Source organism: Pseudorasbora parva, chromosome 4, assembly GCF_024679245.1.
Source record: "Pseudorasbora parva isolate DD20220531a chromosome 4, ASM2467924v1, whole genome shotgun sequence".
NCBI lineage: Eukaryota > Metazoa > Chordata > Actinopteri > Cypriniformes > Gobionidae > Pseudorasbora > Pseudorasbora parva.
In genome coordinates this window covers 28,880,134-28,907,452 of record NC_090175.1, presented here as the reverse complement: position 1 = coordinate 28,907,452, position 27,319 = coordinate 28,880,134, and the positions used below count along the sequence as shown (strand labels likewise).

The window sequence follows — 27,319 nt, the reverse complement described above, 5'->3', positions numbered from 1 at the left end:
GGCCAGGCTTAACATCGACTGGCCAACCGAGAGATACGAGGCAGGAAGTAAACGTGCAAGTAAATTAGACGAGAGATTCCTGCCTTCTCGCGCTTCAGAGCCTCAGCGGCGGGGCTTGCCGTTCTTTCACGACTTGCACACTGAGGTGGCAAGATCGTGGAAGAGACCGGCATCATACCGCGTTTTCAGCCCACAGACTTCGGTCTATAGTAACATCGCTGGGCTGAAACAGTATGGGTATGGGGCGATGCCAAAGGTTGAAGAGACGCTCGTGAGCCATCTCTCGCCTTCCTCGGCATCGTCCCTTAAAGCCCCGTCTTTGCCCACCAGACCTCTAAAAACAACGTCGGCGTTGGTGGGCAAAGCGTACTCGGCAGCGGGTCAGGCGGCTGCATGCCTGCACACTATGGCAATCGTGCAGGCATACCAGGCTGACCTGCTGAGGGATCTGGACAGTAGCGATGCAGTGGGGGGAGATATTATTACGGAACTTCGTTCTTCTGCCGATTTAGCTCTCCGGGCCACCAAAGAGACGGCCAGATGTGTGGGCCGCTCTATGGCAGCCCTGGTGGCCACGGAGAGGCACTTATGGTTGAACCCCACTGACATCAAAGAGAGGGAGAAAGCTTTTCTGCTGGATGCGCCGCTTTCTCCTGGAGGCCTCTTCGGTGACGCAGTCCATACTGTCACCGAGAGGTTCCAGGAGTCCAAAAAGCAAGCTGTGGCGCTCAAGCAGTTTCTCCCTCTCAGGGTCCAGGTCCCTGGGGCTGCTGCTGACATCAAGCAGCCCAAGCCGAGTACGAGCGCCTCGCACAGGGCAAAACAAAAACAGAGCGTCGCCACCCGAACTCCCCCTCAGCGCGGGGACGAGGGGCGGCGCTCTCAGAAGAGGCCTTCGAAGGGCAGGGCTGATCTGAGGACAGTCCTGATCGCCAAGAAAGCCTCGCCGAAGCGTTCCTGACGCTAGAAGCGCCAGGACGCTGAGGGTGGTTCCCCCCGTAGGGAAACGGTGTTTACCCCTGCCTACGGTACCCGTTTTCCCTGCGGCACCCTTTGGGGGCCGCGCTGCCAACCCCGCCGCAATGCCGGGGCGCAGTCGGTCTCCGCGGGCCACCTGAGGGTGGCCCGCCCCCTCCTCGGAGGGCAGGAGAAACAAAAGGACGCTGAGGGTAGTCCCCTCCGAAGGGAAACGGTGTTTACCTCTGCCTACGGTACCCGTTGTCCTGCAGCGCCCTCTGGGGGGCCGCGCTGCCAACCCCGCCGCAATGACGGGGCGCAGAAGGTCCCCGCGGGCCACTCGAGGGTGGTCCGCTCCCCCTTCGGGGGGCTCCCGAGCAGTCAAGTCAGTCGTTCCCTGCCGGTCCGCCGCTTCAGGGCACTGTGCTTGTTGCTCAAAGTACACCAGAGGCCAGCCTCGAGAGGCTGGTTCCCTTAGTAGATTTTCTAGACGAGTGGAAACGTCAATCGAATATATCTCATTGGGTCCTGCAGATAATCGAAAGGGGGTACGGCATTCAATTCAAAAGTCGGCCACCTCCTTTCAGCGGTGTCCTACCTACAGAGGTGGGCCCGGAGCAGGCTCTTGTAATGGTACAGGAAGTACAGACACTCCTGCAAAAAGGGGCTATAGAGAGGGTTTCCCCTCCCAGCAGGGAGTCTGGGTTTTACAGCCGTTACTTCATCGTGCCGAAGAAGGATGGGGCTTACACCCGACATTAGCTTCCTTTCGGTCTAGCACTGTCACCCCGCACATTTACCAAGTGTGTGGATGCAGAACTGGCGCCGTTGCGTCTGCAGGGCATCCGCATACTGAGGTATATCGACGACTGGCTGATTCTAGCGAATACAGAGCAGATGGCGGTTCAGCATCGAGATGCTGTTCTCGCGCATATGTCGAAGTTGGGGTTGAGGCTGAACGCCAAGAAGAGTGTGCTTTCTCCGGCTTAGAGAACCACTTTTCTAGGTGTGAACTGGGACTCGGTAATAATGCGGGCGCAATTATCGCTAACACGCATAGCATCGATCCTGGCAGCAGTCAAAGAACAGAAGCTAGGCCGGGCCGTCACTGTGAAACAGTTTCAGAAACTGTTAGGGCTCATGGCAGCAGCGTCCAATGTAATACCTCTTGGCCTACTGTACATGAGGCCACTGCAGTGGTGGCTCAAAACAAAGGGATTCTCCCCGAGGGGAAATCCGCTCCGCACGATCACAGTCACGCGGCGATGCCTACGTGCTCTGGTCATGTGGAAAAACCCGGGGTTTCTATCTCAGGGTCCCCGTGTTAGGGGCTCATGTTCGTCGCGTAACGCTAACGACAGATGCCTCTCTCACGGGCTGGGGGGGGGGCCACCATGAGTGGTCGCTCATCCCAGGGTCTATGGCAGGAACATCAGTGGCACTGGCACGTAAATCGGCTAGAGATGCTCGCAGTGTTTCTTGCATTGAAACAGTTCCTGCCCGACCTCAGGGGCCACCATGTGCTAGTCAGGTCAGACAACACATCGGTGGTCGCCTATATAAATCACCAGGGGGGTCTGAGGTCCCGTCCGTTGGACAAATTGGCACATCGGATCCTCCTGTGGGCCCAAGGGAAATTGCTGTCAGTCAGAGCAGTATATATCCCGGGGGTCCTGAATCAGGAAGCAGACAGCCTGTCGAGGCAGGGGCCGAGGCCCGGGGAATGGAGACTCCACCCAGAAGTGGTGGAGCTCCTATGGATGGTATATGGGAGCTATTTGCTTCGGCGGAGAGTTCTCACTGCCCGCAGTGGTTTTCTCTGACCCATCCAGCCCCGCTGGGGTTGGATGCCATGGTACAGGAGTGGCCGAGGCTACCTCTGTACGCCTTCCCCCCGATTGTCTTGCTTCCAGGAGTTCTGGAGAGGGTACGCCGGGACGGGGCCCAGGTACTTCTAGTGGCTCCGTACTGGCCGACCCGAGTATGGTTTTCGGACCTGATATCTTTCCTGGAAGGCTCTCCGATGGAGATTCCGACCAGGAGGGATCTACTCTCTCGGGCGGGCGGGAGATTCCTGCACCCACGCCCAGAGATGTGGAAACTGTGGGCCTGGCCTCTGAGGGGGCTAGGCTCATAGAGGAAGGTCTCTCGGTCGAGGTCGTAGAGACCATCCTTCACTCCAGAGCTCCGTCCACGAGGAAACTGTACGCTCTGAAAGGGAAACTTTTCTCAGCATGGTGCAGAGAACGCCAGTGGGACCCAGTTAACTGCCCGGTTGGTACAGTGCTGGAGTTTCTGCAGGCAAGGTTCTCGGCAGGGTTGACCCCCTCCACAATAAAGGTGTACGTGGTGGCCTTGGGTGCCTTCCACGTCCCTTTGGGTGGAGTGTCTTGGGAAGACACCCTCTGATTACACATTTCCTCCGTGGCACTTTAAGGTTGAGGCCTGTTATGCACTTGAGGGTCCCAGCATGGGACTTAGCCATTTGGCTATTTCATCTCTCAAAAGAATAAGAGATATTCAGTCCCTGTCGGTAGGGCCCTCATGTCTAGAGTTTGCGCCGGGGATGGTGAAAGCATTTCTACATCCCAGGCCGGGTTATGTCCCCAAGGTTCCTACGAGCCCACGGGGCCCCATTACTCTTCAAGCATTCTGTCCTCCTCCTTTCACGACGTCAGACCAGGAAAGATTAATCTGCTGTGCCCTGTTAGAGCACTAGATACTTATGTCCACAGAGCTGCCCTGTGGAGGAAAACTGATCAGCTGTTTGTCTGTTTCGGGCCCCCTAAGAAGGGGCCCCAGTATCTAAGCAGAGAATGAGCAAGTGGGTGGTCGAGGCCATCCCACTTGCTTATGAGGCGGTCGGGCAGCCGTCTCCTCTGGCTGCCCGGGCGCATTCTACCAGGGGTATGGCTGCTTCTAAAGCACTGTTGTCGGGGGCTTTCCTCCTTGACATCTGTAACGCGGCTGGTTGGTCGTCTTCATTACTTTTGTCAGGTTCTACGAACTAGACCTGGCATCTACTGTTGGGGCACAGGTACTCTCGTAACCGTGTGCGCTTCGGCTTCACACATACGAGACACTTGGTCCTATGGCGTTGTGGGTATAAGCGTTCTCACAGCGTTTCGACGCAGCTCGAGTTCCCCGAAAGGGAACGTCTCAGGTTACGTATGTAACCCTAGTTCCCTGAGGGAACGAGACGCTGCGTCGCTTTGCCATACTCCCGGCGTGTCCGTGATCACTTACTTCAGGCTTTATCAGAAGTTAGTTCCTGTTTGTTTTCACGGACGTTTTATAGCTTCCGGTCGATGACGTCATCACGCCGACGATTGATCTTTTTTCCGATGGAATGGTTCTACAGGCGCTTCACGACGCATTAACGCAGAGGCGTTCTCACAGCGTTTCGACGCAGCGTCTCGTTCCCTCAGGGAACTAGGGTTACATACGTAACCTGAGACGTTCCCTTTCGGGGAACTCGAGCTGCGTCGAAACGCTGTGAGAACGCTTATACCCACAACGCCATAGGACCAAGTGTCTCGTATGTGTGAAGCCGAAGCGCACACGGTTACGAGAGTACCTGTGTACATACGTAACCTGAGACGTTTGTGTTGTATATATCCAGTGCATCTTATTCATTTAGCTAGTTGATCATTAATTTAGCCTACTTGTTTTACTTTCACATTTTATTTTTATTTTTTTAATATTAATTAATATTTAGCCTAGGCCTACTTAATCTAATTATGACGGAAAGTGGGAACCGTTGTCCATCTTGACACAATGTCATGTTGCAATGTTTTCTTTTTCTTCATGAACGCGAATCAGTGGAGATCACGCAATGCGCAGTTTAAACGCAGTCTCAAACCCAGTCAAGTATTCACTACAGAAAGTGAAAGCTAAATCTGACAAGCTCGGCGCATATTCTCAGACAACGAGAGATGAATGTAATTCAACATGCTGATAACGTAGCCTATTGCCTTTTCTTTCTTCTTTATTTTCTTAATATTTCTATTTTGGTCCATATTGTGAGAAAAAAATAGAAGAGAAGTAGGCCCATTTTGTGTTAAACAAGTTGTTTTTAGATAAATCTGCTCTTACTTTTCATTGAGACGGACATTATTATTGCAGTGTTCTGACATTATAATCATATAATTATAGACCTATAATTCCTTGTTTAATCGGGCTAAATGTTTTTAAATAGTGAGGAGTAATCTATCTATTATTTTATTATGCAGTGTGTCGATTATGCATTATTGTTGGGGGGGGGATTAATGTAATATCAATTTAATAATAAAAGTAGGCCTACTCTTAATAATAATAATTTTATACATAAATTCTAAATCCTCTTGATATCAATAGCTGATGCATTTACCTCTCTATAATACACCATGGTCTATCGTCGCCACGGGGGTTTTATTGCGCATTTTTCACCCGTACAGTGTGAGCAGTCAAGATGCGCTCGACGGTCGGATCGCACAGTGAGAGCACATCAATCGTGAGCTTTGGCTTTACATCGCATGCGATCTACTCGTACAGTGTGAGTAGGTAACCTTGCTGAAAATGCATAGAAATCGCAGAGTGTATGCCCAGCTTATGCCGTCAAACTGCCATCATCTGAGAAGGAAAGCTGTTTCCAGAAGTTACTTGATTTTGATTAAAGATTTACAGCGGAAATTTTTTTTCTGCGTATTAACTTGCACGGATTAATTGTTCACCCTAAGACCTGTAATATGTCCTAACAAAGTAAATAGTGTAGGGTAGGATAAAAAAATTTATTTCATAAGGACTTTAAAAACAACTATGATGCTTAAAGGGTTAGTTCACCAAAAAGTTTTAATTACTCACACTCAAGTCATCCTAGGAGTATATGACATTCTTCTTTCAGATGAACACAATCAGAGTTATATTAAAATGTCCTGGCTCTTATAAGCTTAATAATGGCATTGAATGTTGGGTCATTTTTAAAATCCATAAACGAGCATTTGCCATCATATTTAACACTTAAAAACAAGTAAATTATCAAGCTTCCAGCGAAACAGCTTCCATTTCAACTTGCAGAAAAAGTGCAGCGCCCATACCTCTCACAAATCAAAATGCTCTTTTTCCGTGGTCGATTGGCTTCAGAAGGCCTTTATTAACCCCCCGGAGCCGCGTGGAGCAGTTATGATGGATATAGATGTACTTTTATGGACTTCAAAACTGACCAAACAGTCGCTGCCTTTATAATGCTTAAAAGAGCCATGACATTTTTAATATAACTGATTGTGTTTGTATGATAAAAGAATGTCATATACACCTAGGATGGCTTGAGGGTGAGTACATTTTTGGGTGAACTAACCGTTTAATATTTATCAGGATTCTTTGAATAATAAAAAGTTCAGAAGAACAGCATTTTTCATTTATTTGACTTAAATTATAATTGTCATTACTGTCACTTTTGGTCAATTTAATGCATCCATGCTGAATTAATGTAATTAAAAAAAAATTTAAATAAAAAAATTGACCCCCAATTTTTTTGGTAGTGTGTTCCATATTACAGGTGCTGGTCATATAATTAGAATATCATCAATTCTAATATCGTCGGTTTGTTTAACTAATTCTATTCAAAAAGTGAAACTTTTATATTATATTAATTCATTATACTGATATATTTCAAATGTTTATTTATTTTCAATGTGATGATTATAACTGACAACTAAGGAAAATCCCAAATTCAGTATCTCAGAAAATTAGAATTTTGGGAAAAAGTTCAATATTGAAGATGCCTGGTGCCACACTTTTATCAGATAATTGACTAAAAATACCTGCAAAGGCCTTTAAATGGTCTCTCAGTCTAGTTCTGTAGGCTACACTATCATAGGCAAGACTGCAGAATTGACAGTTGTCCAAAAGACAACCATTGACACCTTGCACAAGGAGGGCAAGACACAAAAGGTCATTGCAAAAGAGGCCTGCTGTTCACAGAGCTCTTTGTCAAAGCACATTAATAGAGAGGCAAAGAGAAGGAAAAGATGTGGTAGAAAAAAAAGTGTACAGGCAACAGGAATAACCGCATCCTGGAGAGGATTCTGAAACAAAACCCATTCAAAAAACTGGGGGGGAGATTCACAAAGAGTGGACTGCAGCTGGAGTCAGTGCTTCAAGAACTACTACGCACAGACATATGCAAGACATGAGTTTCAGCTGTCGCATTCCTTGTGTCAAGCCACTCTTGAACAACAGACAGCGTCAAAAGAGTCTCTTCTGGGCTAAAGACAAAAAGGACTGCTGGCTGGTCCAAAGTTTTGTTCTCTGATGAAAGTAAATTTTGCAATTCCTTCATAATCAGGGTCTAAGAATCTGAAGGAAGAGAGGAAAGGCACACAATTCACGTTGCTTGAGGTCCAGTGTAGTTTCCACAGTCAGTGATGGTTTGGAGTGTCATGTCCTCTGCTGGTGTTGGTCCACTGTGTTTTCTGAGGGCCAAGGTCAATGTTGCCGTAAACCAGAAAGTTTAAGAGCACTTCATGCTTTCTGCTGCTGACCAACTTTATGGAGATGCAGATTTCATTTTTCAAGAGGACTTGGCACCTGCACACAGTGCCAAAGCAACCAGTACCTGGTTTAAGGAGCATGGCTGTTCTTAATTCGCCTGCAAACTCACCTGACCTTAACCCAAAAGAAGATCTATGGGATATTGTGAAGAGGAAGATGCGATATGCCAGACCCAACAATGCAAAAGAGATGAAGGCCACTATCAGATTAACCTGGGCTCTCATAACACCTGAGCAGTGCCACAGACTGATCGACTCCATGTCATGCCGCATTGCTGCAGTAGTTCAGGAAAAAGAGCCCCAACTAAGAATTGAGTGCTGTACATGCTCATACTTTTCATGTTCATACTTTTCAGTTGGCCAAGATTTTAAAAATTCTTTCTTTGTATTGGTCTTAAGTAATATTCTACTTTTCTGAGATACTGAATTTGGTATTTTCCTTAGTTGTCAGTTATAATAATCATCAAAATTAAAAGAAATTAACATTTTAAATATATCAGTCCGTGTAAAGTTTGTATTATATGACCAGCACCTACATCTGCTATATCTTATATACCTGTTGTAAAACATTAAACTTTGAAAAATGACTTTGGAAAAACTTTGTGCCACTGGATAATAGAAAAATTATTACATCAAATCCCACATCACAGCAAACAGTAATTATAGCAAACCATGAAAAGCTGTTCCACATGCCCTTATTCAGCCTTTCACTAAATACTGTGTCTGATATAATGCACATCTAATGTGAAACTAGGCTGGAGCCCAGTGGAACATGTTAATTTTCCAGTTTGCAGCAAGAGCTTAATTCAGACGGTGCAGTCAGCAGAAAAAAAACCCACTTTCTGTCTGATAGCTGTGAGCCTTTCTTCGGTGAGTGATCTAAGACTAACCTTCCTCTTCTTAATCTTTCTCTGACCACACTGGGTATAAAACACAGAAACTGACTCCAAGTCAGTTGGCTGGAATATAAAGACATCTCTCCCTAATGGAAGAGCCGGTTGATTTGATGAATTATGCAGGAGATTCATTATCCTCATCAAATGTGATGCGGCGAATATTAACACAGCAATTCTGTTTACGCTGATAATAAATCATTCACACTAATATCATAATATGTACTTGTAATTACAAAGGGTAATTCTCTGTGTCTGTATATGTGTGTGTGTGGCTGAAGGAAAGTGCTGAATCTGCAGTAACATGACTAGCTGGAGCACAATGCGGGCGACAGGAGAATACGAGATGAGGGGCTCTCTAATTAAACAACATTCATTAATGGTGCATGTTGCCCTGTCACCTTCTTTAATGATTCAGCCGTTTTATGACGGCTGCCTCAAAGGTTTCTAATTTATGTAGACTACGATTTTACGTACATTCTGGAAAACAGAAGATTGAGAGATTAAATTGAGAGTAAATTTATTTGTTAGTAAACATGATATGAAAGATCAAGTGCTGGACAGTTGGATGCGAGAACCTGTTTTACTTGATTTTGTGATGTGGGCAGACAACATTACATGTAACTGAATATGAACTCTACTTATAATACCCATATGACCTCAACTGTGAAAACACAAAACAGTTCCTGTTTTTTCCTGTTAAATCCTTATTTTGAGTGGAATCACTACAACTTCACATCAGCTTATCTTGCAGATGTCTTGTCAATCATCAGTCAGGCATGATGCACATGAGAATGTATGTTGTCAAGGTGTTGCATATATATATATATATATATATATATATATATATATATATATATATATATATATATATATATATTGGATCACACCACATGACATGACATTCATAAACATTACATTTTTGAGTCACACCATTTAAACTAACTTTGTTGTTGTAGAAAGGTTATCTGTTATTAATCTGTTGAATTATCTGGTTTAGGAAATATATCAACCTTGAAACATTCCTGCTCTGTGATATATTTCCCATTTGTTATGTTTTTTGTTATTATTTTTCCCTAAATTTTGTTTAAATAGTAGATCTGACAAAATGTCCCACTTTATATGAAGTGTCTTTAACTACTACTAACATTTTAATTAATAATTTAATACAATGCACTTTTGTGTACATGTTTTTAATTTCTGTAATTGCAACTACACTGTTCACCCTTCCCTTAACCCACCCATAAACCTTAATTACCCGTAAGTACATTGTACCTCAAAACAATTGTATGTAAGTTAATAGCGGTAAGGGACATCTAATATAATGTGTGACCAAAAAAATCTTATGAAAAAATCAACATATTTCAAACCTTAAAGGGACAATTCACCGAAAGTGAATCGTTTGTTCACTTAGCCAAGAAATCTAGACGCACCCTAGTGGCAGCAAATCTAATCTGCCGCGAGTGTCATCTAGCAACTCTCAATACACTTCTGAGCTGTAAACGGCAAACTCTGGTCGGGCCAATCACATCGTGTATAAAGTCGGTAGGCGGGGCTTAACATAATGACGGCCGAGTGGCGCTTGCATGCTTCTAGTAAACACAGAAACTGGCGAATGGCGGTCTTTCGAATCAGCTCTGACCGCGACTCTGAAAGACTTGGAGTTAAGCTTTTCTCTGAGTTTTGCCGACCGGATACGACGAAAGTTTAATCTGTCAACGAGCTCTGCTTCACCTTCGTTGCTCTGGTTGGTTGTAGCACTATCTGATTGCGTGCACGCTGTGCAGAGGGAGTTTGAAAGACAACCGTTTATCCCGCTCCTCGGATTGAGCCCTGTCAATAGTGAGTTTCCAGACCAAACATCTTGATGTGGGTCTGGCTTTTCAAGCTATTGTTCACCCTCATGTCAATCCAAACCTGTATGCTATTGGAACACAGAAGTATAAATGTACATGGCTCTTGAAGTACAACAACTGTTTATAGTGACCATGACTGTCAGAATGACATTATAAACTATGTATAAGCATGTGGCTAGGTGGACGAGCAAGAGACGTGGGAGGAGCGAGCGAGTCTGGGGAAGCATGAGACCATGCCTGGATTTTACGTATTACATATACATAATTAAAAATTAACAAAAAACTACGACTTTATTCAGCATTGTCTTCTTTTCCGGGTTTGTTTTCAATCCTCAAATAAAGATTTGAACGGTTATGAATCAGCGGATTGATTCATGATTCGGATCGTTTGCCAAACTGCTGAAATCATGCTGAATGCTGAAATCGTGACATAGGCAATCCGAATCATGAATCAATACGATGAATCATAACGTTCGAATAACTAAATATAAACTATCTTCAACTGTGTTCCGAAGAAGAACGGAGGTCTTACAGGTGTGGAACGACATTACGATGAGTCATTAATGACATCAATTTCATTTTTGAGTGACCTAACCCTTTAAACAGAGCATTGTCTGCAGACTGATCTCAGATCAGCTATTCACCTCTGTTTTTCTGCTCGGCGCAGAGCTGCCTCTCCAGCGTCTCGCGTAGTTCTCTCTCCCTGTACAGCTCCATCTTCAGCTCTGTGCGCTCCAGCTGCACCTGCTTCTCCTGCGTCCGTGCATTATCAATAGCCACCTTTAACAGACCCTGGAAAAGAGGAAATGGGTTTGAAATTTGAGCTATACACTTAGCAGGGTGAATCTTTACTCCAATGTTTTTTCCAAACTACTGAAATGTATATATTTTTATTAGCTTTTTATACCTGTATGTTGGTGAGGAGGGTTTCTATGGAGGACAGGCCCTCAGGAAAGAGCAGCGGAGCAGGGAATCCTGGGGGTAAAGTCGGCCCGGAATGAGACACTCTCTCATAGCTGTCTCGGGATGTGGGCGTGCAAAGGACATTCTCTTCTATCACAAGAGAACACAGCAAATTAATAACCATATTTTAGCAATACAACTTTTTTAAATTTCTCATCACAAAGGAAATAAAACAAAACTTGAAATACATTTTTATTACATACACTAATGTTTAAGTTTGGGTCAGTAATTAATACCTGCAATCACAGGAATACATTACATTTTAAAATATATTAAAATAGATAATAGTTATTTTAAATTGTAATAATATTTTACAATATTCTGTTTTTTCGGCGCCCCTAATGGGACATGGGTGGGGGTAATGAGATGGGATACTTTTAAATCAATACTTTTGCATCCTCTTGGAAATGTTTTGCGTTCCCCAGAGAAACTTTGCATGCGCTCCAAAAATGTTTGCGTTCTCTTCCGAGAGATTGCAAACATTTTACAAGGGAATGCAGAGGTATTGAGAGCTTTTGCGAGAAAATGCGAAAAGCATTGAAATATATTTTATTCCTCCCATTTAATATCACCATGTCCCTTTAGGGGCTCTGTACTGTTTATATTGCATTTTCATCAAATAAATGCAGCCTTGGTGAGCATAAAGACTTTTTAAGTTGTATTGCCTTTCAGAGACTTTTTTGCTAATTGTTATTTCAATGTGTTTAAAGTCTTAGTATATTTTTTATTAAATACATTTTCAATCAAAAGTGATTAGAAATTTTAGTTCCTCAGCTCAAAGCATGCCAATAAACAGTATTTTCTTCAGACTGGGTTAAAAAAGTGAAACAATTATTTATTTTAATGGAAAGGTGGGACAGTTATTAAACCACCATATCAACCTGTGTTATAAATTCTCCCAATCATTTTTCCACAAGGGGACCTTTCCTCGTCCTACATTGTTTCAGATATGGTTGCTGTCAGGCGGAAACCTCATTTCTCCAAAAACAATGCATTTTTAAATAATTAAACACAGAGTTGCCAACGTTGATATTGTGCCTTAATATATGGTCAGACAGTTGCATGTGTGATTATATTATTAATATTTGACCAAAATCAAGCTCAAATGGACCAGGTTTTTGCCCAGCAAATTTCTGAGAATTTGAGACGTATGTTTTGTCTATAACTGTACTGCCGCAACTGAGGCAATAAGTACATCACATTCTGATTTCATCAACTAACAGATTATAAAGTTTTAAGTAGCTATGTGTGTGCTCAGTTTTTTTTATCTGTCATTTGGCCAAACTCCCATGTTATTAAAGACAATGATGCACAAGCTTTGACTAAACAACAAATGATAGATGAAGACACTCTTCTCTGCTCCTCAAACATTAGCCTCCATAACAGTTCTTTATTTACCCTTGCATTACAAACAATCAGAGGCGGTCCAGTATGTGCGCAGCACTTTATTCACGATGGAGGTGGAGCGGAGTTGTAAAGTTTTACCGACAACAAATGAGTCCAATGGAGTTAAGAGGTTTAGTCACAAGCTCTTTTAAAAAAAAGGCTGCTCACTGCAAAGCCAATGGGTGAAGCTTTACGTCCAGTTCCCCCTCATTGGATGTAATGGGTGAAGCTGATGGTCCAACTACAGACTAGCCCTCTCAATTGTTTTTAGACTCCTTCTTTTGCAAAAATCACACTATGAAATACCCCACATTTTCATATCCAGTGCTCAGTGAGTCTCGAGGACAGATGGCTAGTGTCATAAGGATTCAAGGTCGTTCCACATTAGAGCTACTTTGTTTCTAATGGACTCCAAATGTCAGCCCATTCATTTGCTGAGAAAAAAGTGATGTCTTCAGTTAAATCAACTTAGTTTCAATAAGACATTGCACACTGGTTCTGGTTCAGTTAAGGAAAGTAAATCTCATTTAACTTGTGCCACAGCAAATACTCCCGCTATCTAACGGATCTCAGGTTAAGTCACAGCTGTATTATGACATTCATAAGGCTTAAAAAATATGACTGTAACATATTCCTGATAATTCAAGACCTGTGACTAATAATATCGGTTATAAAACAAATTTTGTTTGTAACCTAGACTGCTGAGATATAAAGGATTCTCATAAGATGTATTTAGCAAACACACTTTTTTCCTGTGTATCCCTTGTGACAATATTGAAAAACTTCTCCGTTACAATGTGTCCTTACCCAACAATCTCATGGTCATCATAAGGCTTAGAACGAAGAAAAACCTGGGAACGCTTACCAAAGACTAGCACTTAAAGCACAGGGAGAGGCTTTAAGATACAGAGCACCAAGAAATGTTTTTGATCAGGCCGAAAGCCTTGATCTTGTCATTGTCACTCACTTCAAAGAGTTTGCTAATGTATGGACTATGGGGCCTGCTGCTATCCAGAACTAACAGAAACACCAGAGTGTTTCTCGATTGGCCAATTTCATCTTACTCCTCTCATCTCTGCCACTTTACCAATTTGATCTTAATCTTTAATGCGCCTTAGATTATAATCTTCATGAATCACACACCATTTAATATTTAAATTTGATTTTTATCTTAATTTGGTGGAAAATTACTGTCTAAATTTCAGTACTACGTCATTTACATTTAGAACTTTGCTGTATTAGCTAGAAATAACCGTCGGCAGTAGCCTGTTTATGGTAACAGTTTATTTTAAGCTGACGTGATTAAATAGTACTGCGTGTACTTACTATTGTAATAACAGTAAACAATGCATAATTACAAGTAACTAACCCTAAACCTAACTATACTAAACTAACTATGTAAGTACATGTAGCTACAGTATTTTACTCAGTTTGAGTAAGTTGTGTACTACGTTACCGTGTGTGTAAATGTAACCACCACCTTAAAAGAAAGTGTAACCATTTACACTTTGCAAACAGCAAACCTTGCATATTTGTAATATCTCTGCCCATCATTGCTTAGAATTTTTTTTTTTTTTTTTTACTTGAGTACAAATAGTATGTTATGTCTGTTATAATTCAAAAGTTTGTGGTCGATACCCATCTCAATAGCAGCAAAAGTGTTTTGCAATACAATATGAACACAATAAGTTAACTTATTTTTTATGTAAATACACCTATTTTATGTTAAGGACACCTAATACAAAATGTGACTGCAGATTCAATGCTCAAGCATTTCTTACTATCATCACACAGTAGAAAATAGCTGTGTAGCTCAAGGAAGCCATAATACATTTGAACGGTATTTTAATAAATAGAACTTTTAAAAGAACAGCATTTATTTATTTATTTATTTTGTGCCGTCACTTTAGATCAATTTAATGCATCATTGCTGAATAAAAGTATTAATTTCTTTAAAAAAAAATCTTACTGACCCTAAACTTTTGAACAGCATTGTTATTATTCTTAGTTTGAATAGCATTTATCACAATTGGCACTTATTGTAAACAAGATGCTATTTGTTGCTATTTATACCTGGTGTGAACATGTAAATAGCTGCTGCCATAATGTTTAACATGTGGAATTCCAAATCATAACAAGTTGTAGAATAACAAGTTGTGAGATTTACAGTTTAACTGACGCAGTTATAATTTTTACGGCCAGCAACAGGTTGTTTAAATAGCAAATGCACTCGCACCCATCTGTTTGCCCAAGGGCGTGCTGGTCTGAAAATAAGGTGTGCTCAGGCCAAGCGGCTATCTCCCCCAGTTTCTCTTGAAACCAGTACAGAAGTAACTTAAACTGCATTTCATCGACTGGCCGCTAGGGACAGGCTCCAAAAGGGAGCAGAATCTCATTGAGCCCACTGTTAAAATGCCCAACTTTACAGCAGAAAAAAACATGTTTACAGCCTATACAAATAGTGGTTTTGGTCTATACAGTTAATTTTGCCCTTCATGACAACTGTGAGGGTGGTGATTTTTATTTATTTATAACTCATTCATTTACATTATATAAAGCCTTAGAGTTCTGCATAATTAAAGGGGTGATGAATTGAGAAATCAACTTTCCCTTTAGCTTTTGAAATATAAAAGGGTCATGATAATATAAGATAATCCTGTAAGTTTCAGAGCTGAAAACGTCCCAAAGAAAAGCTTTTATAGACACCAGGCCCAGAAAACGATGGTGAGCTTCATCATTACGTCATCGTGGGACGAAACACACACCTCTACAGAACGTGTAATTCAGTAGCCCCGCCCACCGCCTCATGAAGCTGTTCGGATCACTAGCTAGCAGCAATAACAATGTGGAAGAAGATAGCAAGATATTGAAGAACACAGTCGCTGCATAAGCTTCCTTCGATCATATATTAGGAATGTGTGATACTTCATTTATTTTTAATGAAGTTCCAGCTCACGTGGGGAAGATCGTATGAGTGTTCGCAATCGCTTCATTTCACTGCGAAATCGTTTGTAAACAAGTCTCAAGTGCTGGATTTGCAGACACAATGTTGTGACTTCTATATTGGATCTGACAGGAATGGTGCAACAAACTTATGTGAGTAAAACATCTTTTTTATATGTAATAGTACTAGTCCCGGGGCTGTACCAGACGGGCTACCAAAACATACACCCGTCGGCAGAAATTCTTTCTTGATCTTGGTGCGCATGTGTGTGTGTGTATGTGTGTGCGTGCACATTGTTTGCGCTTATATCGACCGATCGTGCAGGCCATGTAATACAATTGGGGGTGGATGAGAAACAAATCATTGTGTTTGTTTGACAATTTGCAGTTGCCGTTTTCAAAATAATCTCTCCCTCATGTGAACTGAACTGACAGAGGGATAGATATGACAGCGGAACTAAAGCTCATTAAATATGCAAATCTTATCTAATCCTAGCTGTGGGCGTTAACTTTCAAGTCTCCTTTGCGGCATGCCCATCAAAACCCAGTGTTCAGAAGACAGCCTCTAAACCAGTGTAGAAAATAGCCTATTACTTATTAGTTATGATGTTTTTGAATGTAAAAACCACACAAATGTCATTAGCTGACCTCAGATAACCGTATAAAAAAAAAAAAAAAGCCAGTTCATGACGCCTTTAAGGGTGTGGCCACTTGGAGTGACAGGGGGATAGCCATTTATCTGCTGTCTGTTAGTCATCACGTCACCTCAGCTCCAGCCACATCCGGCCTCTTTGCCCATTGTCAGTTATCAGGGAGTGACGCCTGATGAAGCGCTGCCAAGATGGCAACAGCCAGCTCAACCCTACTTTACGCTTCAGAACTGCTCTTCAGAATCCTATGGTTGACGTCATGGCCATTACGTCCATATTTTTTTTACAGTCTATGTATTAGGCGCATTGTTGGCGCGTTGCTTTTTTTGTGTTATTTAAAGGGCGAGTTAGTAATATGCGCCTATAGGTGAATGCACAACGCACGTACAGTCTGCTTGTTACACACAGAAGGACGCACAGCAGCACACAAACATGTTTAGATATTAAAAATAAATTCCTCTCTGGAGAAGCGTTCAGTCTTTCCTCTCACGAATCCGCCATGGTGCAAGCGCAAATAGCTTTAAAATGGTAATGAGAGATGAGACTCTGATTGGTTTATTGCACGTTATGGCCAAAACGCACCCATGACTCATTAAATGACTAGGCACTAGAAACCTGCACTCCCACGGAACCCAAAGCAATAGAGTGTGGCGCAGGACTAGATTTGATGACCGAGTGCGTTGTACGGGCGGTAAGGTATTTTTGTGTGTGGAGTTTGCGGGAGAATAAACTATTCGCGGGACTTCCACTAAATACATTGTTATTCATCTATTGCACAAATGCAACAAGAAATAAAAAAAGAGTTTATTTTTATAACATGTTTTTGTTAACATGTTATAAGCATCACGGACATATGTGTTGATTTCTAGAAGGCAATGGCCAATCAGATACATTTAATATAGAATTCACTCAACGCTCAATTATAACAAAGAATGTGTAGACATTATGGAAGATTCATTGTGCAGTCAGCTTTATTGATAACGGAGCTTTGTGAGATCGAGATGATAGCTTTTAAGGAATTATTAAGGTAGCACACATTCTGCCACGCCAAACCCTGCCTGCACTTGCTTTTAAGTTAAATTACTTGAAACTGTTTCATGGACATATATTAAAAAAAATCAATTTATACTTTTATACAGGCTTTTGCGGGCAGAAGCAGGAAAAAACATGAATGTTGCAGACAGGAGCGGGAGAAGGTAACATATTTTTGTGGGAGTGGGTGAGAGCGGGACAGAATCTGGCGGGAGCATCAACTGTTACCTAAAAAAGCTATTTTTCCCTGATTTAACCCATATAAATTTGTTTTTTAGTATACATTGATGTATTTAGGTTGATTCAGTAATGGTAAATAATATTTTTGAAATAAAGATAAAGATAATATTAAAGTAATAATAATAATAATAATAATAATAATAATAATAATAATAATAATAATAATAATAATAAAAAGTAAAAAAATAATAATTGTGGAACGATATTATGTATACAAACTAGCCCAGATAAATTTTTTTCATATCTACACCTATGCAGGTTTTCTCCAGTAAAATAAATTAAAACTATAAGATTCTTTCTTCAGCCTAGGGCACTATTGTACCTATCAAAGCTGTTTTAATACATTTGCACAGTGAGACCAGATGGGCTCTGTTCGTTTTGTAGGGCTGTATTAAAGCATGGGGTTTACGCAGGTATCCATAGTTCTGTAGTGGTAATAACTAGCCCTGTGTATGCTAATAAAAAATGTCAGCAGGGAAGCCAGAGAAAGGTGACTTTCTGTTCTAACACAGATGATATATTAGCATAATACTGAACTGCCATATGGCACTGGCATTACAATTACATACTGTAGGGTAGGGCACGGAAGTTCAAAATTATTGTACTGCTGTAACAGTTGTCTTATAATCAGCAGGACTGTTTCAAAAGAAAAACTTAAGATTGACTACAGTCAACTGTACATTCTGTAATGTTAAAAGTTTTTGTTTAATACATGTGTTGTGGTGTGATGTAAGTGTTAAAGTGATAGTTCACCCAAAAATGAAACAAATTTAATGCTTATCTGCTTACCCCTAGGGCATCCAAGATGTGGGTGTGTTTTTTTCTTCAGTAGAACACAAATGAAGATTTTTAACTCCAACCGTTGTTCGTATAATGCATGTCAGTGGGGTCTATTTCTATGAGTCACTATGAGAGTAAAAAACAAATTTTTTTCCATTTTAAACCCTGTGGCTCGTGGCGACATAATGATCTCTTAAGACACGAAACGATTGGTTTCTGCAAGCAACCAAACATTATTTATGTTATAATAAATCCGATCTGCGCAGGCAATAATGAGGAATCTATATAATTTTGTGTTCTGCTGAAGAAACAAACACACCTACATCTCGGATGCCCTTGTGGGTAAGCAGATAAACATCTAATTTTCATTTTTGGGTGAACTTTAATGCTCAGGTTAAAAAGGATGCTGGTATGATCCCACCAAAGAGCAAGGCATGTGCAATCACCATTGTTCCCTTGACCAAAGCACTTAACTGCAGGTTTCACCAGACGGATTGTACCTTTAATTATTTCACTGCACTATTCTATGGCATTATCATGTGAACTGACGTCTTTGGCCTGGATGTGAGAGTAAATAATTCCATACAGGTTATAAGTTGCAAAGAATATGATTTGGAGCTTTTAAGCTTCAAACAGTATGCATAAAAAGTACTATAAAATAATCAAAACAAACAACTTCTACTATACATAAATGTTCTGAAGCCATATGATAGATTTGTGTGAGAACTGGATCTCAATTAAGTAACTATTCACTGATCATTATTGATCCCCTCTAGTGAGTTGTTAACTTATGTGACCGGAGAACTGATTCAGTTGAATCACTTCAACTCATGTATCAGTTTGATTTTTGAACAAATCATTAGAGCCCGATCTCTCTGTATACGCCAAAATGAGTTCACTCTTTGTTATATTGCAGACATTTGCTAAAATCATTTAAGTTAATTTCTTCGGATCATCGTTGAGATGGTTCTACACCTTTATTTGAGTCCAGCTGTGTTTAATTGTACTGATTGGACTTGATTAGGAAAGACCTTACAGCTCACAGTGCATGTCAGAGCAAATGAGGTCAAAGGAACTGCCTGAAGAGCTCAGAGACAGAATTGTGGCAAGGCACAGATCTGGCCAAGGTTACAACATTTCTGCTGCACTTAAAGCTACACTGTGTAACTTTTTTAGTTTATTCTTAGCTAAAATCACTTAGTTCTTTCAAAAATATATGTGCTCATTAATGTATATTTACTTCTTTCAAGTAATAATGCATTCTCGTAATTTTATAATATACCATTGAAACTACATACGTGTTGAGGGGTCGGATGGCGGTCGCCATGTTGCTCCTCCATCTTGAAAGTACATTTGCCAAAGAGGGACATACCCGTAAATTCAAGCTTCGCTTTTCGCGTTTTTACACTAGATGGCACTGTGTCGAATGTGAAGAGGGGGATTGCTTGAGGCTGCTATATGATGATGGAGGATCTCTCTTAAGCCCCTTTCACACTGCACATCGGACCCGCAATATTCCCGGAACATTGCCGGGTCGCCTTCTGTGTGAAAGCAACCACGTCCCGGAATTGATTACCGAATTCGACCCGGGTCGGGGACCTAGTAACATTGCGGAATATGTATCAGAGTTGCCTAAGGGAAGCGGAAAAGAGAATTAAGACGGCAACGCGACAGGCAAATCAACAAGACAAAAGTAAATATTGGAGTGGCCTTTCCAAGATGGAAAGAGCTCATGAGGAGCAACGATTTTAAAAAGAACGCCGACGTTGCCTGCTTTCTTCTCGACAGGTAATATTAATACAGCCTATTTGTGTATATTGGAAGTTTTATTGTTGCTTGGCTAATTATATCATGGTGTGCTGTGCATAACACTAGAACGCCATCTAGGATAGTTTTCCTCGCGTCAATGATGAAAAAGTATTGTTTACCTTATAACATAAATCCGTGTTCTATGACATGAGATTAATATTTTAATTGCATTATAATTTGTTTGCCTTACGCTAGTGGTGTTGTACAATATACAGAATAACGATAGCACTGATAAAATTTACTTTACTAAGAGCTTGCATTCGTCTGGGAACCTGATAGCTGATGTTAGCAATGAACTGGTTAAAAATAACGAAAACGTAAAACTGTTATTCATTTTACATAGATTCATTTGATCATAGATCATTTGGTAAATTAAATAACTGCAAATTATAATAGTTTTCAAAAATGATCTCATCACTTGAGTTGAAGCAACACTCACCGAAGAGGTCGAACTGAAAGCCATGACTAAATCGGCCACCGTAGGAGTTGAAACGAAATCGAAATTGAGAGGAGCAGAAACTATTATTCACTGGATGGTTATATACCTTTACACCACTAGATGGGGGAAAATATCACACAGTGTAGCTTTAAGGTTCCTCAGAGCACAGTGACCTCCAAAATCCTTAAAAGGAAGAGGTTTGGGATGACCAGAACCCTTCCTATCCGGCCAAACTGAGCCATCGGGGAGAAGAGCGTTGGTGAGAGAGGAGAAGAAAAACCCAAAGATCACTGTGGCTGAGCTTCAGAGATGCAGTCAGGAGATGGGAGAAAGTTTTAGAAAGTCAACCATTACTGCAGCCCTCCACCAGTCAGGCCTTTATGGCAGAGTGGCCCGACGGAAACCTCTCCTCAGTGTGAGACACATTAAAGCCCGCATGGAGTTTACTAAAAAAAACACCTGAAGGACTCCAAGATGGTAATAAAAAAGATTCACTGGTCTGATGAGACCAAGATAGAACTTTTTGGCCTTAATTCTAAGCGATATGTGTGGAGAAAACCAGGCACTGCTCATCACCTGTCCAATACAGTCCAACAATGAAGCATGGTGGTGACAGCATCATGCTGTAGAGGTGTTTTTCAGCTGCAGGGACAGGACAACTGGTTACAATTGAAGGAAAGATAAATGCAGCCAAGTAGAGGGATATCCTGGCCGAAAACCTTCTCCAGAGTGCTTAAGACCTCAGACTGGGCTGAACGTTTGCCTTCCAACAAGACAATGACCCTAAGCACACAGCTAAGATAGCTAATGAAGGAGTGACTTCACAACAACTCCGTGACTGTTCTTGAATGGGGGGGGGGGGGGGGGGGATGCTGTTTCATGCATACTGAGCTTTTTACACTGTTAAAGACTTGGATTCCCATCCTAAACATAGACAACGTTTCAAAAACTAAGTTGGATGGAGTATTTCTGTTTTAAAAATACTCCTTCCTGTTTCTCACAAGTTTCGGAGAGTTTTTTTCGAGTATGGGTCGGCTTGACGTCGACAGAGTGGAAGGTCCTTGTATGGGCCGTACGGGCTCTTCTCCTGGAAGGGTGCGTGCGCGTGACTGAGGCAAAAGAGCAAATGCACGCCCATAAACACTGCTCTCAGGTGCAGATCCAGTCGTCCGTGCAACACTTCTGTCACACCGCACTTCACTTTATTCATATGGGTGATGTCAAGCGACTTCAATGCTTCAGCACAGCATTCCGGGAAGGCAGCGCTGCATATGAACCGATTTGAACGCAGAAATGATGGGAAGCGGTACGACATCACGCTTCAGTCGCATCGCAAAAGTGGATCTCCACGGTCACTGCTGTCACAGGACTTCACCAAATCAACAGTTACCAAAGAAGTGTGTTTTTGATGGAGCGGTGACGATAAAGGTTCGCGGTCGTGCTTTAGAAGCAGGCGGTGAGTAAAAATGCTTCAAATGTCTATGCTGTTGGCTATCGTCGCGTAAGTAAACATCAGTAAACAACACGATCGTGTATAACGTTAGTTAATTTATCAATGGAGCATGCGATCTATGGTGTGTGTTTAAATACATTTGTTTAGCTGAATAGGTGTCAGTTTGTTTATTGTAAAACCACCCAAACATAAACCTAGCGTTCTCACAAAGCGTGCTTCGTCATTCAAATGCGCTAGTGGTTACTCCATTGTTGTTCTATGTATAACGTTACACTAGTCTGACGTGCAAAACCGTTTTGCTTGCTACTGCTAAGGTTTAGTTGAATACAATAGTCCATAAACCGAATCATGTCCTCATAAACAGAATAAACACACACAAATGTTGACAGGCCACTAAATACAGTACACACTACAGAGACGGACGTCCTGCTGTTGTTGCTCCTCCTGTTCAATTTATTTCAGCCTCCGGATCTGATTCTGGATCATATATGTATTAGTTGAATCTGATTTAGGGTAGCGTTTTCTTCTCCACGCTTGAGGACGTCACCGCTTTGTGCGCGATCGTCATTCTATAGCTCCGCCCACACGATACGCCTCCAGCCGCTCGTTTTTTTTTCCGGAAAGACTCAGTACAGCCTATATTTCTTTTATAATACAACTAAAGACTTTTCGGAGATATGAAGGATGCAATACTACTCTATAGGTACTCAAGATTGACATGAGATTGACTGAAACTGAGTGTTTCACCCTTTAATTTTTTATGACGTTTAATGACAAAATGTACATTTTTGGATCTGAACCGATTGAGTCGGTGTAGTGGGGCCATACACAGCCATGCTTTAGTTGATGTTACAGATATATTAAAAGGATAGTTTACCCAAAAATGAAAATGTGATGTTTATCTGCTTACCCCTAGGGCATCCAAGATGTAGGTGTGTTTGTTTCTTCAGTAGAACACAAATTAAGATTTTTAATTCTTTTAAAGATTTTAATTCTAATTACCCCATTGACATACATTATATGAGCAACGGTTGGAGTTAAAAATATTCATTTGTGTGATTTTAAGCAGACATAAAAAAGTTTATAAACTCCACCTCATCGACAATTTCTTTTTTCCAGTCTTTCGTTCTGCCCATTGTTCTGTCTGTATCTATTTCTTTCTGTATGCCCTATTTTCATAATATAACCCCCAAAATCCAAAGCATCTCTTCTTTTTTGTTCTTGAATGTCCTTCGCTTTAAAAAATGCATTAAAAAGCTCAGCACAGCTCTTTGCCCATACTGTATTTAAAGTATATATAACTCAGGATCCATTTAAACAAGTAGGTGCTCAAAATCTCACCTTCCCCTGCACCTGATAAGGTCTGATTAGATTTACTCACCCCTCCCTTATCTCTGCGGATTCACTTAGCTGACCAAAGCATCTTAATCTCACACTATCTGATCTTCACATCTTGGCAGAAGAGAGATGCCTCTGTCACATTCAAGGTGTTTCAAAGAGGAAAAACAATCAGTCTCCCGCTTCCGCTGGCTCTCGGTCACTGTCAACTCCCCTCACTGCCGATCTCCCTCTCTTTGCCCGTCTTCCTCCCTCCCTACCTCTCCTCTAGGGTTCCTAAAAGCATGGTGTTTGCTGGAATGTGATTAGTGTGGGCCGCTGGAGCACTCAGCGGGAGGAAGCTTTGGCCGTGCCGCTGAACTACGGTGCCCCGGAGGGACAATCAGTGCTGAGTTAGCACTACTCTCTTTTCTTTTCTCTATCTCTCCCTGTGTCTTCCAATCTGATTGATCCTCCATTGAATTATTATGGTTTGTGCACTTGCTTTCTAGCAACAAAAAAAAAATCCTGGCAGCCTGTTAGATCATAAATGCATCTCCTCAACCAAGGTCACTTTTTTCTCCCCTCTTGTTTTGGATTCCCTAATGAACTCCTACGTCCACTGCAAAAGTCCTCCACAGTCAGCATAAGAGAGCGAGAGTGAATGAAGGTTGAAAAGCTCTAAGATGGATAAAGGAATCGCCTTTGAACTCTTCTGTCTTTGACAAGCCATAAAGAAGAGATACAACTTCTGATCTTCACACTTTCAGTGCTGCCCCTAAAGATTAATTTCAGGAACATGAAGGTGGAAGTTATCCTTCAGTCTAGCGACTGGTAAAGGTGTCCTGGCAGTGACTGAGAGTCTAGAATGACGTTCTTCAAAGGGGGAGCCATTGATTTTTGAAGTTTCATAAAATAAGCATGCATAAAAATTGAGCCGAAACTTCAAAAGAGCTCAGAAGGACTGGAATTGTGGCAAGGGGCTAACTTCAAAATCATAACTAGTTAAAGAAAGGACATAGTTTTTATGATAGTGAGCTTAACTGTTTAAATGTATGCAGCCTTCAGTTAATTTTATTTTTAAACACAAATGAAGAATCTCGGTTAAAAGCCTGTACATTTCAAGAAGCAATTGACCCGAATTAAAATCACACATTTCATTTCATCATTTTGTAGAGGTGTAACCCTCATATCACGATTCGATACATTTCACGATACTGAACTCATGATACTCCAAGACATGTGGTAAAAGGTTAACAACTTTTTTTTTTATTGATGTATAAATGCTATATTTGGTATTACATTGGGGTGGGAATGAATAGGCTTGGTGCTGGTAACCCAATGCACAGCACAATGGTGACGCCATAATAAAAATATTAATAATTCTGAAGCTGAAAATACAGAATTATTGTAGACGAATATGCTTGCACTCTGTCAGACTAGATAGATTTAAAATAATGTGGGCCACTTTGTAACAAGACATTTGGAATTATCAGGATCTACGAATATTCCGGCATTGCATTATTATACATTATATTCAACATTATTGTTTAATGTAGTACTGACACTAAAACTTTTTCTCATATAAGCATTTTAGATTTTGGGTGAACTACACACAACACAGATTGTCACTCATATTGTTGCATTTTTCTATTGCAAAATATTGTGACACATTATATTGTTGCACTCCTATTCTTTTGTGATGGATTGCATGAATTCCATGCTCGTATTGTCAGGGTTCTGTCACTACTGTCTGTTTATTCTCGGGTTGGTGACAGCTCTGACACTGCTATTGTCTTGTATTGTCTTGTGTGAGTGTGTGCTTTCGAATGTGTGTTCAAGCCATGAGCTTTTCTGCCCACGTGAGTTGCTTTGTGTGCAGAGCATGATGTTCGGATTGCGGCACTTCGGTCTAGTTTGGTTTTGGTTCTGTGTCGGGAAGTGTTCAGTTGTCTTCTGTTGTGAGCGCACAAGATGAGCATCTTGTTGAGTCTTCTTGTGGAAGCGTGCGGTTTCGAGGTCGCTCAGGCCGTACACTCTTCTATCTGCATGTTGTTGTGTGCTGTATGCTTTAATGTTATGTTCTGTCTTGTGTTTTTCACTGCCTGTGTGCTTTCATGTTGTCATGTTTTGTGTAAACACACAGCTTATGATTGTTCTCATTAGCTGGTGCTTGAGTCTCATTTTGTTTGAGCATATGGCTTGCGATTTGTGTTTGCTGGCCATGTGCTTGTGTTTTAGTCATGTTTGGTGTGAGCACATGGCTTTATATGTGTTTCCTTGTTACCATGTGCTCTCCTGTCTACTGTCTAACCCCATCAATCTTAGCCAGATTATTGGTTAATTTGCCCCACCTGCCCTCTCTCATTACCTGTCTTGTATGCTCCCGATTTATAATCCGTGTGTTTGTTTAAAGTCCTGTGCCAGTTTGTTGTATGATGTTTCACGGTCATGTGCTTTGCTTGTTCCTGTCCTGCCTAGCCCAGTCAGTCATGCTGCCAGTTGTGTTTTTCCCCCAAAAAAGCCTATTCATTCCTGCAGAGCTGGACGGGTAATTGGGCATACCTGGCATTTTCCCACACATTTTGGGGCTGATACAAGGAACTGGCCCATTATGCAGGGACAGTGGCCCATTGGTTTGTCTTCTGAATCCCATGAATTAAGAACAAAGCTTTTTTCTCTTTGAATGTTTTATGAACTTTTTAACAGTTCTAATGAAATTTTATTAAATGTTATTTCAATGAGAGCCTCAGGAAAGATATCAGTGTCTTACATAAATTAGTGAAAAATATTATTGTTTTTAAATGGGTAGTCCAACCAAAAATGTGATCCATGTCATTCCAAACCTGAATTAATTTCTTTCTGTGCAACATAAAAGAAAAAAAGTTTTTTTGTCCATACAACATTCAACGGTAGCCTCACCAAAATATTTAGGTTTTTTTGGTCGCCAAAAAATTTCTTCTTTTGTGTTTCACGGAAGAGAGAAAGTAATACAGGTTTGGAACAACATGAGAGTGAGAGTAAATTTACTTTACAGCATCCTAGCTCAAAATCAGTGCTTTACTGTCAAGTGCATTTCTATGTGACAAAAGTGCAATTTTAAGTTTGTTTGTCAAAGCTGCAGTCCATAAGTTTTTTGGGTTAAAAATTATCCAAAATAAATTTTTTAGCAAGTACATAACCAGCCAGTGTTCAAAACTATCTGCTTACCGTAGCTCGATTTACAGCAGTAAGCTTGTAATAATATTTTTAATTCCAGTGGTACTGGTGGATTTCCCCGGGAAATTCAAGCATATGATTGCGTCATTACGTCACATCTGTACACATAAAGAAGGAGTCCCGGTTAGCAGGCTATCACATGTGAGGATGTTGGAAGTGGAGATAGCCTTTTCTCACACCACTTGATATAATATAACTTATCAATTTGATGGCGGATCCAAGGGTTCAGAAGACTGTCACCAGTGACAACTGGAGATTCATCCGTTGTAAAATGCAAAAGTATGAATACAATGAATACAAATGTATTTTTACGGACGTCCAAATGAGAAACAATTACCGTCCAAATAGGGCTTAAGACTATATGCTATTTCTGCTTCATATAGAAGCCAGGATTAGACCTTAGTTGAGTTAGGTAAGTAGCTTTTATAAACGTGCCTTAGAAAGAAAAAAAAACACTACTGGTGTGCATTTTGAGACAACCAAATATTTTAAGATATGCTTTCAGTTAAAACAGCTCAAACATGCATTTTAGTCTTGGACTAGACTAAAGACTTGTCTATGAAACTGGGGGGGTAATGTGTCGTAGTAAAGAGTTTGCGATTTGGCTGTATGGTTAGCATATTACCCCTTGCTACTTGATGCCGTAACTATACAATATGGTTCCAAAAATCATCTTTCCGCACTGACAGACATTTTAAAGTAGCTGTGAATTTAAAGTAACTGAATTTTTTAGCATAATTTCTTCAGTCTTCTTCAGTGTCACTTCAGAAATCCTTCTCATATGCTGATTTGGAGCTTAAGAAACATTTCTTATCATTATCAATGTTGTTGTTCATTTTTACTAACAATTAT

General features: G+C 41.1%; 1 protein-coding gene across 1 annotated transcript in view; it reads right to left on the bottom strand.

Moving 5' to 3' along the window:
- Nucleotides 1–27,319, bottom strand: part of dachc (dachshund c) — an 89,338-nt gene that overhangs the window by 7,443 nt on the left and 54,576 nt on the right. Inside the window, exons 7-8 of the mRNA XM_067441488.1 lie at nt 11,144–11,289; nt 10,881–11,028 (exon numbers count right to left, since the gene is read on the bottom strand). Coding sequence (XP_067297589.1) covers nt 10,881–11,028; nt 11,144–11,289 — 294 coding nt within the window. The remainder of the gene's footprint in view (nt 1–10,880; nt 11,029–11,143; nt 11,290–27,319) is intronic.